Source organism: Primulina eburnea, chromosome 1 (assembly GCF_022965805.1).
Source record: "Primulina eburnea isolate SZY01 chromosome 1, ASM2296580v1, whole genome shotgun sequence".
NCBI lineage: Eukaryota > Viridiplantae > Streptophyta > Magnoliopsida > Lamiales > Gesneriaceae > Primulina > Primulina eburnea.
The window spans coordinates 61,851,540-61,865,425 of NC_133101.1; the positions used below are offsets into that span (position 1 = coordinate 61,851,540).

General features: G+C 34.4%; 2 protein-coding genes across 6 annotated transcripts; both read right to left on the bottom strand.

The window, feature by feature from the left end:
- Positions 1-266: 266 nt before the first annotated feature.
- Positions 267-12,946, bottom strand: LOC140838143 (uncharacterized). Of its 5 annotated transcripts, none has more exons than XM_073204242.1 (11): positions 12,763-12,946; positions 12,417-12,460; positions 11,983-12,138; positions 11,737-11,895; positions 10,975-11,066; positions 10,551-10,609; positions 9,196-9,239; positions 8,762-8,917; positions 8,516-8,674; positions 7,768-7,859; positions 267-724 (listed from the first exon to the last, which is right to left on the bottom strand). In XM_073204242.1, the coding sequence occupies exons 1-11, from the start codon at positions 12,911-12,913 to the stop codon at positions 649-651; spliced, it is 1,188 nt and encodes a 395-aa protein (XP_073060343.1). In that variant the 5' UTR covers positions 12,914-12,946; the 3' UTR covers positions 267-648. The 5 variants fall into 5 exon arrangements, with proteins under 5 accessions (XP_073060343.1, XP_073060352.1, XP_073060333.1 ...); XM_073204251.1 differs by lacking the exon at positions 267-724 and adding an exon at positions 7,155-7,421; XM_073204232.1 differs by lacking the exon at positions 267-724 and adding an exon at positions 7,155-7,421 and having other exon boundaries at positions 7,756-7,859.
- Positions 1,718-2,972, bottom strand: LOC140838172 (uncharacterized). Its single transcript, XM_073204295.1, has 4 exons — positions 2,838-2,972; positions 2,510-2,553; positions 2,075-2,230; positions 1,718-1,987 (listed from the first exon to the last, which is right to left on the bottom strand). Exons 2-4 carry the CDS (start codon positions 2,540-2,542, stop codon positions 1,799-1,801), a joined length of 378 nt encoding a protein of 125 aa, XP_073060396.1. The 5' UTR covers positions 2,543-2,553; positions 2,838-2,972; the 3' UTR covers positions 1,718-1,798.
- Positions 12,947-13,886: the final 940 nt, after the last annotated feature.

Here is a 13,886-nt window from a genome sequence, read left to right on the forward strand (position 1 = left end):
CAGTGATTTTGAGCTTTCGTTTATTTTTGACGAATCTTTTTGGGTGTATTCTCCCTCTACATTAGATTTTTTGTTTTATTTTTTTTCCTATATTTTATGCATTAGATTCATATGCTTACAGTACAATGATGCTTGAATGTTACTTTTTAATTAAATAAATACAATCTATTTAAAATTGTATAATATTGTTTAAAATAGTGAATTATGTTTATTCATAGCCAAGCCAACTTTCAGACAGGTTTAAAGTATAAGCAACACACTGCCCATAATATAACACAAATTTCATAATAACGTTACCAGTTGGAACTCAGTACTACAAGAACACTGAAGTAGAAATTAACATGGTGCATGCATATACTTTATTATACACATCAAGGTGCCATTCGTAAAGAGGGTCATCTGTCCCAATTGCAAATGGACCAGGTACACCATCTACGTGGCCAGCTGGAATCGTAATTTCAGAATCGCCATCCTAAAAACGATAACAAGATTAACTTCCAAACTTCATACGCCCATAAAAAGATAAATAAAGATAAAAAGTAAGCCTTTGAGGATGCATTTATATTCCTCTTTCGCCTATTCAAGCCCTACTCCAAAATTATGGCGAAAGATATTAGTTTCAAACTTGGTCGCAGGCTCCACTTATGCTTAGGGCGAAGTCTCATCTTCTGAATCATCCTCATCATTCTCGTCCTCAGAGCAGACATCGGGGGCATTTAGATACCTTGTACATTTGACCAAAAAAAAACCAATAAGAGAAGACAACACATGCAAGAAGACAACACCCAAAAAATGTAAACATGTTTCATTTTAAAAAGAGATGTTAAACATGCAAACATTCATCCAACATCTGAGCTTGCGCACTACCGAGGCACTCCACCTAAGTAAAATAACTAGCCAGCACAATCACAATCCCCATCACTGAAATTTGCAAACACGACACAACTTTTAAGATCATTGTCAGCTGCGATCAAAGCATCCCTAGTAACTACTAGAATGTACGACTTTCCAACCAAGACATACTTAAAGCAAGAATGTATAAATTCCCATCCATTGACAAAAGAATAAAAGAGTTACACATCAAGGTACCATTCGTAAAGAGGGTGATCTGTCCCAATTGGAGATGGACAAGGTAAACCATCTACGTGGCCAGCTGGAATCGTAATTTCACAATCGCCATCCTAAAAATGCATAACAAGATTAACTTCCAAACTTCATATGCCAATAAAAGGATAAATAAAGATAAAAAGTAAGCCTTTGAGGATGCATTTATATTCCTCTTTCGCCTATTCAAGCCCTACTCCAAAATTATGGCGAGAGATATTAGTTTCAAACTTGGTCGCAGGCTCCACTTATGTTTAGGGCGAAGCCTCGCTCTAGCATCAGACAACATCAATCCGTAGCGAAGAGAATCTTCACATATTTAATCAAAAGCACCCGGCCAAATCACCCGGCCGCAAGAATACCACCACATTTTAAAACAATATTTAGATCGTATTGACCTACATATTCCTGCTCTGTCATCTATGTCAACTCTCTGCAGTTTCATCTCTTATAGTTAATTGCTTGAACATGTGATTTATAAATTCACAGAGCTTTCGTTCAATTAACAAAAGTAACGAGCACTTGTTTTGAAGAGCTAAAAAATTAGTTAAATCCAAATCCATAATGAACACACGGGGTTTTATGTCATTCGATCCTTGTTCGAATTTCTTGCCTGACACGAGTGGCACTGAAGATTGCTATTTCAAGATTGTAAACCAGGAAATTTCGGCCATCGCAATCAACACAAGACATATCATTGACCATTCAAATAAACCAGGAACAAGGATATCTCACATAGCAATACATCACCCTGACGATAAACACCTCGAAAAAGACGACGCTCATCATTTTCGTCCCTCTTTGCCCAAAATGTCAAGTAGAAAGTAGCACCACCAGATACACGGTTAACCTTGACAACCTTATCGAGAACGAAATTCTTTCGCTGTAACCAACCAAAAAATACGCAAACAAAACCATTACCAGTATTAAGCAAACAAGGCTATTAACAACATCAAATAATTTCTCTAACTTTTTTCTTATTGTAGAAGTTTAAGGCCGTTTCCGCTTTGTCCTTGATATGAGCTAAACCACCGACATGAAACTGCGTCGTCCCTCCACCGCATATAGCTTTTCTTGGATCTCCACAGCATATAGATTTTCTTGGATCAAAATATGTATCACATAACTGTCAACAAATTTAAACAAAGTATAGTTTCCCACATTCATGTCTAAAGATGGGGTGTGCGTGTAAATTAAAGACGATACGGAGTGTTAATCACAAATAACTGTCAAATAATAATACAGTAAAAGACTCAAGTGTAAACTATTGTATATACTCATAGCCTAGTAAAAGAATACTATAAATTCGTCTTTCCCCAATTCATGTGCATGTGCATCTTCACCGGGAAAGCTAAAAGATCCAAAGGATCGAATCACATGGATTAGAAAGCAACGAACAACTTACATCACGTAGCTCTGAGTATGAAAACAATCCCATTGGATGAAGCCCTGCAAAATTAGGAACCAGTTCGTTTGAATCCACTCTCTTTGATTCTCCACGCTTTATATGCACACAAATCCAATTTTTTTGTTGGGGCCCTAGGTCTCGTAAGGAAATTTGGATGAAAAAGTTTTCAAACATTTACAAAAGCAAATTGAACACATCAGAAACTCAAATTGTATTTTCTATTCTATCCTTTCGGCTAGCGTAGCTTAAATTCAACACAGAGTGGGTTAAAACAAAAACAAAAACAAAAATAAAACAAAGAAGGAGAAGAAAACCAAACATTTACCGCCAACTATCACCGGATTTGGCCTGCGAAGCGGAAATACGAAGAGATCGAAGGGGAGATACGATCCCGATGGGCGCCCTAACCCTCCACGCGTTCTGTTATCTAGGTCTTTTAATAGAAGACGTGGGCCGGATTTGGGGCAATGGGCCATAACAGATGGACTCGCTCCTATTACTATTTATTTTTATTTTTTATGGAAACCTAAATTCATCTTTATTTATTTTTTTTAGAAAAATAGATTCATTTATATTATATTTGTATTTGTATTTAGCGCGCATAATTAAATTTTTTAACTTAATTTTTTTTTTATTTTATATAGATATCATAGCTTTTTGTTTTTTATATTTTTCTTTAATGAACTCGATTTATAATAGGATCATATTCATATAAAATATTATTTAAGAGTAAAGTTCGAATTGATACGGTTTTCAAAATTTTGATTTTTTTATTAATCGGTTATATATATTGTGACGAATCTTTTTGGGTGTATTCTCCCTCTATATTGGGTTTTTTGTTTTAATTTTTTTCCTATATTTTATGTATTAGATTCGTATGCTTAACATAATCACTTCAAACAATGTAAAGTTAATTTTACTAATTTCAACTATTGTTTATTCTCAAAGAAAATATGAAGATTGTCATTATTTGTGGTAGCCATAATTTTTGTTGGTTCGATGACGAAATGACATGAAATAAACGCAATTGTTCGTAAAACAAACTCTATATCAAGTATATCAATTATATTTTTGATCTAAAAATAAATACATGCATAACGTGACCTAGAACTACCCTGAAAAGAGGATATAAAAAGAAGAAATAAGATACTGGCTATTTAGGGATGTTTTTAGTATTTACAATTAATTGACTCCCAAAATTAAAACATAATTTCTTGATCTGGTTTTCAACTTCAAATAATTTAATTTCCCCTTATTTTCGTTTTCCTTTTTTTTCTATTTTTCAATACTAATGTTTTAAATATTTCATTTATTTAATTTGGAAATTCAGAATGTAAGGCTTCAGAGAGCTGTAATAATAAATAGTCGACAAAATCATATTTTAAACATCTAGTAATTATAAGTCCTTGTTTAGCCAAAAAAAAAATGTGCCACTTTGTTCAAAAATTACTTATAAAATCTCTACTTCTTCTTCTTCTTCTTTTTGTTTTTTTTTTTTTAATAAAAAGGGCTATACATTATCATCTTAATTATGAAAATTGGTAAAATCGGAAGTGTTGTCCTCTTGTATACGTAATAATTGTAGCAGTGATTTTATGCTTCAGTTTATTTTTGATGTCACATAATCCACGGACGGTGGTCAAAAAATGAGAGAGATGGTCGGAATAGATCTATCCATTCGAAAACTTCGAGGTTTATTTTAGTATTTTGCTATAATAATAATAATCTGGGCTGACATTGTTTGGGTTTGATAATGTTATATGTTGGATTGAATTCAGGTAAAGATAAATATCAACTTCATATTACCCAAACGTATTCGCCGCATATTTTCTTGGGATGACCTTTCACATCAACCCCAAACATCTTAATCCAAGAAAACCCAAATTACAATCGGACGAGGAGTGCACCAAATTATATGACTCAATATGTACTTGATAAATAAACATCTTCTAAAAAATAATACACCGTTTTTATAAAAGTAATTTTTTTTTTATAAAACTGTTTTAAAAATAAATATGTGTTTGGAAAACTATTCTATTAAAACATTTTAACATTTTAAAAGTAATGTGTTTTGATTTTTATTTTTGTCTTCCATTTTAAAAACATCTAAAAACAATTCTCAATTTTTCTTTTAAAACTACACTTGGAGAGCACTTCTTTAAAAATATTTTACAACAATTTTATAAAACAAATAATTTGTTATGGTGACTAGGACTCTAATCAGATTTGGTGGATTTGGTCTTATGGGTGCCTGCAGGGGTACATCAAAGGGTCGGAATTTTTTCTGGCCCAATTTTTTTTTTTTTTTTTCCCATGAAGTGGAATCTCAACCATTCATATGAGGTGTGGGCACTGCCCCCACACCCAAGATCGAACGAACCTTTATTGGGATTTCTTCCCCATCATCAGAGATTTCCAAGTGTTTTCCATATTCGAGACATACAACAAATCTAGGGTTGCATACCTTTATTCTTGGTATAACTGCGCTTGTTCATGGGCTATGTCCTGACTCTTGGGCTTCTTTTTCCTGGGCTCAACCCTAATTCTTGGGCTCGGCTCTTTCACCTGGCCCACATGCGCTCAGCTACATATTCATCTTTATGGGCTCAGACCATCTTAAGATTAGTGCAAGGCTTAGAACTTTACGAGATAGGGTCAAATCGAGTTTATTACAACATTTTTTTTCTAAAAGAAATATAAAGTTTACACCAAGAGTTTGGCAGGTTCCCGATCCATGGCTAGCGTGTCTCTTGTGTTTGTTATGTGCTTGTTCTGCCGGTTGACATGGCTCGACGGATGACCAGGATTTGATCCTAGTGACTGTTCCACGTGGTCAAGAATGAAGGGCCAAGATCATGTCAGAGCGAAAACGTTTCATGCAGACTGTTGCTTCAATCCCTGCGGAATGAACTGGAAATGATATGAAAAAATAAAAAGACATGAACTAGAATTGACTTGAAATTTGCAGTGTTTGCAATTGTTGGAGTTGTTTGTGACGTTCTATCTCTGCCCGTTGATCCGTTTTTTTTTATTCAGATTCTAGTAAGTTATTTTCTTCAATCCCCACCTTCACTTTTCACTATTTTTTTTACCCACAAGCATTCTGTGTTTGCCCACTATTAATCCTTTCAAATTACTTTGCATAACTAATGGGCTTTTCTTCACTATTTCTTGTTTAATTACTTTATCGGGCTTGGACTTTTTCAAAAATATTGGATCTAATTTTATTTTTTTGTGCAAACAACTTTAGAATTGAAGTCATAATAAAAGTTGGAATTTATGTAGGCGCAAGCTCCACCGCCAATTCTGCGGGACGTACAGGGCCTCCTCTTGGCACGAGAGCTTGTTGTTTATTGTAACCTCTTTCTACTTTCCAAGATAATCTTTTCTTCTGCGTTTCTTCTCTCGATTAGAAGATAGACCCATTTCGCGAGGACATTGCAAAAAATTATCAACCACGATATTAAAGAAACATATTAGGATAAATGGAAAGAAAAATATACTTAGTGTTATCTTACTTTTTTTGTTTGGAAAAACTCTTCTCAATTCTACAATGGTCATGAATGATAAGTCCTTGTCCTCGCCAACATAATACAGAAGTAAAATATAATGATGACAATTAGCACGTCGGTTGTCGTTCTAAACCAAGAGGAAAATCCAATCCAAAATATTATACTTTCACGTCATAAAGACCTTCAAAGTTATTTATTAATCAATGTCGTAATTGATAAAAAAATTAACAAAATTTCTTTTTGAATTGACGAACATCTCACTCATAAAACTCGTATGTCAAAACCTGTTGCACCAATAGGTAAACCAACAACCAACAAGCAATATGTTGTAATTATAATAGAGTAGTATTCCAATAACTGTCATATAAAAGAGTTTTTGACATACTAACAGTATTTATCTACAAGTCTCATTATTACTTATTTATTAAACAAAAATAACATGTCATCCACAATTTAAAATTTAATAAGGAACTATAAAATATAATCCACCACAATCTTATTTATTTAGAAAATTTATCTGTTTAATAATTGAGGTGTTACTGTTATATATTTCCCTTACAATTATACTAATTATAGTGAATTTCAAATCTATTATTGAAGTTATTTTAAATCCATTGAGATGTGTGTGATTACATTAGAAATTAGCATAATATTAATTTGAGTTTCTTCGATTTAACTTATCTAAAAATAAAATAAATGCGTAATTATAGATCTTAAATGTCTCAATTGAAATATTGATTTAATATTCGTAGATGACAATGGATGAAAATAATTTATTAAAAATATAAAAAAATCTTGAAGTACATGTTTGGTAACATGTGGTTTAAATTGATGATTGGTTGAATTCTAACAATAACCGACAGACATATTAATTTGAAGACTATTAAAAACGAACAATTTTTCGTTCGTTAATTTCAAGTTTGAAGATGGTGAAAGAAGATACTGATGACATGAAGAAGAAAAACCTCACTAAAAGAACAGTTCAGTACAATGATGCTTGAATGTTGTTTTTAATTAAATAAATACAATCTATTTAAAATTATATAATATTGTTTAAAATAGTGAATTATGTTTATTCATAGCCAAGCCAACTTTCAGACAGATTTAAAGCATAAGCAACACACTGCCCATAATATAACACAAATTTCATAATAAAGTTTCCAGTTCGAACTCAGTACTCTACAAGAACACTGAAGTAGAAATTAACATGGTGCATGCATAGCTATTCACTCCCAACTCTTGTAAATTATCAACACCTTTGAAAATCACAGGAATTTGGAGTCATAATTTATTAGTCCAACCACCACCATGACGAGCAGCTGAGTTAATACTTCTCATCTTCTGAATCGTCCTCATCATCCTCGTCCTCAGAGCAGACATCGGGGGCATTTAGATACCTTGTACATTTGACCAAAAAAAAACCAATAAGAGAAGACAACACCCAAAAAATGTAAACATGTTTCATTTTAAAAAGAGATTTTAAACATGCAAACATTCATCCAACATCTGAGCTCGCGCACTACCGAGGCACTTCACCTAAGTAAAATAACTAGCCAGCACAATCACAATCCCCATCACTGAAATTTGCAAACACGACAGCTTTTAAGATTATTATCAACTGTGGTCAACGCATCCCTAGCAACGACTAGACTGTACGACTTTCCAATTAACACAAACTTAAAGCAAGAATGTATAAATTCCCATCCAATGACAAAAGAATAAAAGACTTACACATCACGGTACCATTCGTAAAAAGGGTCATCTGTCCCAATTGGAGATGGACCAGGTACACCATCTACGTGGCCAGCTGGAATCGTAATTTCACAATCGCCATCCTAAAAACGATAACAGATTAACTTCCAAACTTCATATGCCAATAAAAAGATAAATAAAGATAAAAAGTAAGCCTTTGAGGATGCATTAATATTCCATCTTTCGCCTATTCAAGCCCTACTCCAAAATTATGGCGAAAGATATTAGTTTCAAACTTGGTCGCAGGCTCCACTTATGCTTAGGGCGAAGCCTCGCTCTAGCATTAGACAACATGAATCCGTAGCAAATAGAATCTTCACATATTTAATCAAAAGCACGCGGCTGCAAGAATACCACCACATTTTAAAACAATATTTAGATCGTATTGACCTACATATTACTTCTTTGTCATCTATGTCAACTCTCTGCAGTTTCATCTCTTATAGTTAATTGCTTGAACATGTTATTTATAAATTCATAAAGCTTTCGTTCAATTAACAAAAGTAACGAGCCCCTATTTTGAAGAACTAAAAAATTAGTTAAATCCAAATCCATAATGAACACACGGGGTTTTATTTCATTCGATCCTTGTTCGAAATTCTTGCCTGACACGAGTGGCACTGAAGATTGCTATTTCAAGATTGTAAACCAGGAAATTTCGGCCATCGCCATCAACACAAGTCATATCATTGAACATTCAAATAAACCAGGAACAATGATAAAATGGCGAGGATGGTACCTTGATCTCACATAGCAATACTTTACCCTGACAATAAACACCTCGAAAAAGACGGCGCTCATCATTTTCGTCCCTCTTTGCCCAAAATGTCATGCAGAACATAGCACCACCAGATACACTGTTAACCTTGACAACCTTATCGAGAACGAAATTCTTTCGCTGTAACCAACCAAAAAATACACAAACAAAACCATTACCAGTATTAAGCAAACAAGGCTATTAACAACATCAAATAATTTCTCTAACTTTTTTCTTATTGTAGAAGTTTAAGGCAGTTTCCGCTTTGTCCTTGATATGAGCTAAACCACCGACATGAAACCTCGTCGTCCCTCCACCGCATATAGCTTTTCTTGGATTTTCACAGCATATAGATTTTCTTGGATCAAAATATTCATCACATAACTGTCAACAAATTTAAACAAAGTTTAGTTTCCGACATTCATGTCTAAAGATGGGGTGTGCGTGTAAATTAAAGATAATACTGAGTGTTAAGCACAAATAAGTGTCAAATACTAATACAGTAAAAGACTCGAGTGTAAACTATTGTATATACTCATAGTAGAGTAAAAGAATACGATGAATTCTTCTTTCCCAAATTCTGTGCATGTGCATCTTCACCGGGAAAGCTAAAAGATCCAAAGGATCGAATCACATGGATTAGAAAGCAACGAACAACTTACATCACGTAGCCTTGAGTCTGAAAACGTTCCCATTGGATGAAGCCCTGCAAAATTAGGAACCCATTAATTTGAATCCACTCTCTATGATTCTCCACGCTTTATATGCACACAAATCAATTTTTTTTGTTGGGGCCCTAGGTTTCGTAAGGAAATTTGGATGGAAAAAGTTTTCAAACATTTACAAAAGCAAATTGAACACATCAGAAACTCAAATTGTATTTTATATTCTATCCTTTCGAAATCAATTGTCAACCCACGGCTAGCGTAGCATAAATTCAACACAGAGTGGGTTGAAAAAAAAAAGAAACAAAAATAAAACAAAGAAGGAGAAGAAAACCAAACATTTACCGCCAACTATTACCGGATTTGGCCTGCTAAGGGGAAATACGAAGAGATCGAAGGGGAAATACGATCCCGATGGGCGCCCTAATCCTCCACGCGTTCTGTTCTCCAAATTATTTAATAGAAGACGTGGGACGGATTTGGGGCAATGGGCCATAACAGATATTCGCTATTAATATTTATTTTTATTTTTTATGCAAACCTAAATTCATTATATTATCTATTTTAAAATAGATTCATTTATATTATTTATTTGTATAAATATTGCACTGATATCCAAGAAGGGTCCAGTCTCGGTTTCCCTAATTCCTCACAGGCGACGAACAATGCACTGATATCCATTTCTAAGTTGGTATATGTTTCTTCCATTTAAGCTTTTGCATCACATAATTGATTTCTGCATAATTTCTCGCAACTTCAACTTAATAACCACTTGAAAATACTTTCAAGATCCTAAATCAGTAAATTCTCAACACACATCGACAAATTTTGTAATGTATGCATCAAAACATTTATGGCCCTCGTAATTTACAAACATTCAATGATTCATTGCTCATAATTGTTTTCCATACCTTGGGTGTAACTCAAACCCTAAATGAGATGAAGAGATACCAATGTGGAAGACATATAACGGGAAACCTGATGGTTTTGGGGATTCTGGTCATTTGATGTGTGAATATCCTATCGTATTTATATAATCTGAGTAGAATAATTTATTATACACATCAAGGTGCCATTCCTAAAGAAGGGTGACAATTGCAAATGGACCAGGTACACCATCTACGTGGCCAGCTGGAATCGTAATTTCACAATCGCCATCCTAAAAACGATAACAAGATTAACTTCCAAACTTCATATGCCCATAAAAAGATAAATAAAGATAAAAAGTAAGCCTTTGAGGATGCATTTATATTCCTCTTTCGCCTATTCAAGCCCTACTCCAAAATTATGGCGAAAGATATTAGTTTCAAACTTGGTCGCAGGCTCCACTTATGCTTAGGGCGAAGTCTCACCTTCTGAATCATCCTCATCATCCTCGTCCTCAGAGCAGACATCGGGGGCATTTAGATACCTTGTACATTTGACAAAAAAAAAACCAATAAGAGAAGACAACACATGCAAGAAGACAACACCCAAAAAATGTAAACATGTTTCATTTTAAAAAGAGATGTTAAACATGCAAACATTCATCCAACATCTGAGCTCGCGCACTACCGAGGCACTCTACCTAAGTAAAATAACTAGCCAGCACAATCACAATCCCCATCACTGAAATTTGCAAACACGACACAACTTTTAAGATCATTGTCAGCTGCGATCAACGCATCCCTAGGAACTACTAGAATGTACGACTTTCCAACCAAGACATATTTAACGCAAGAATGTATAAATTCCCATCCAATGACAAAAGAATAAAAGAGTTACACATCAAGGTACCATTCGTAAAAAGGGTCATCTGTCCCAATTGGAGATGGACCAGGTAAACCATCTACGTGGCCAGCTGGAATCGTAATTTCACAATCGCCATCCTAAAAATGCATAACAAGATTAACTTCCAAACTTCATATGCCAATAAAAGGATAAAAAAAGATAAAAAGTAAGCCTTTGAGGATGCATTTATATTCCTCTTTCGCCTATTCAAGCCCTACTCCAAAATTATGGCGAGAGATATTAGTTTCAAACTTGGTCGCAGGCTCCACTTATGCTTAGGGTGAAGCCTCGCTCTAGCATCAGACAACATCAATCCGTAGCGAAGAGAATCTTCACATATTTAATCAAAAGCATCCTGCCAAATCACCCGGCCGCAAGAATACCACCACATTTTAAAACAATATTTAGATCGTATTGACCTACATATTCCTGCTTTGTCATCTATGTCAACTCTCTGCAGTTTCATCTCTTATAGTTAATTGCTTGAACATGTGATTTATAAATTAACAGAGCTCTCGTTCAATTAACAAAAGTAACGAGCACCTGTTTTGAAAAGCTAAAAAATTAGTTAAATCCAAATCCATAATGAACACACGGGGTTTTATTTCATTCGATCTTTGTTCGAATTTCGTGCCTGACACTAGTGGCACTGGATATTGGTATTTCAAGATTGTAAACCAGGAAATTTCGGCCATCGCCATCAACACAAGACATATCATTGAACATTCAAATAAACCAGGAACAATGATAAAATGGCGAGGATGGTACCTTGATCTCACATAGCAATACTTTACCCTGACAATAAACACCTCGAAAAAGACGGCGCTCATCATTTTCGTCCCTCTTTGCCCAAAATGTCATGCAGAACATAGCACCACCAGATACACGGTTAACCTTGACAACCTTATCGAGAACGAAATTCTTTCGCTGTAACCAACCAAAAAATACACAAACAAAACCATTACCAGTATTAAGCAAACAAGGCTATTAACAACATCAAATAATTTCTCTAACTTTTTTCTTATTGTAGAAGTTTAAGGCAGTTTCCGCTTTGTCCTTGATATGAGCTAAACCACCGACATGAAACATCGTCGTCCCTCCACCGCATATAGCTTTTCTTGGATTTTCACAGCATATAGATTTTCTTGGATCAAAATATTCATCACATAACTGTCAACAAATTTAAACAAAGTTTAGTTTCCGACATTCATGTCTAAAGATGGGGTGTGCGTGTAAATTAAAGATAATACTGAGTGTTAAGCACAAATAACTGTCAAATACTAATACAGTAAAAGACTCCAGTGTAAACTATTGTATATACTCATAGTAGAGTAAAAGAATACGATGAATTCTTCTTTCCCCAATTCTGTGCATGTGTATCTTCACCAGGAAAGCTAAAAGATCCAAAGGATCGAATCACATGGATTAGAAAGCAACGAACAACTTACATCACGTAGCCTTGAGTCTGAAAACGTTGCCATTGGATGAAGCCCTGCAAAGTTAGGAACCCATTAATTTGAATCCACTCTCTTTGATTCTCCACGCTTTATATGCACACAAATCAAATTTTTTTGTTGGGGCCCTAGGTTTCGTAAGGAAATTTGGATGGAAAAAGTTTTCAAACATTTACAAAAGCAAATTGAACACATCAGAAACTCAAATTGTATGTTATATTCTATCCTTTCGGAATCAATGGTCAACCCACGGCTAGCGTAGCATAAATTCAACACAGAGTGGGTTGAAAAAAAAGAAACAAAAATAAAACAAAGAAGGAGAAGAAAACCAAACATTTACCGCCAACTATTACCGGATTTGGCCTGCTAAGGGGAAATACGAAGAGATCGAAGGGGAAATACGATCCCGATGGAAGCCCTAATCCTCCACGCGTTCTGTTCTCCAAGTTATTTAATAGAAGACGTGGGCCGGATTTGGGGCAATGGGCCATAACAGATAGACTCGCTATTAATATTTATTTTTATTTTTTATGCAAACCTAAATTCATTATATTATCTATTTTTTAAAAAAAAAATAGATTCATTTGTATCATTTATTTGTATAAATATTGCACTGATATACAAGAAGGATCAAGTCTCGGTTTCCCTAATTCCTCACAGGCGACAAACAATGCACTGGTATCCATTTCTAAGTTGGTATATGTTTCTTCCATTTAAGCTTTTGCATCACATAATTGAATTCTGCATAATTTATCACAACTTCAACTTAATAACCACTTGAAAATACTTTCAAGATCCTAAATCAGTAAATTGTCAACACACATCGACAAATTTTGTAATGTATGCATCAAAACATTTATGGCCCTTGTAATTGACAAACATTCAATGATTCATTGCTCATAAATTGTTTTCCGTACCTTGGGTGTAACTAAAACCCTAAATGAGATGAAGAGATACCCATGTGGAAGACATATAATGGGGAAACCAGATGGTTTTGGGGATTCTGGTTATTTGATGTGTGAATATCCTATTATATTTATATAATCTGAGTAGAATAATAAATGATTCTTGAACTAACCTGAGATATCCATGAACTGAATGTCTAGTGAACTTCATCAAAAGAGGTTCTCGAAAAACTGCAAGTGGAATATGCAAAATAAGATAAACAATTCATTTACGAATTGAATGGTTGACTTTGAAGAGAATGTATGTACCTTTCCTTCAGGTTGTATTGGAAATGCGCCATTTGGGCGAAAGATATACACTCCGGAGGCCTTTCGTAAGTAAATGAAACTTTCCATCAATCTCAGCAAGTATCACTTTAGGAGAGAAAAATAAGGAACATATTGTTAATATTACTTGAGAATCTTTACTCCATCGTCTCCAGCATATTACCTGTATGATTGCTCCAGAGATATGTTCACCTATATCATAAAATATGACTCATGAACATTTAAATTTACA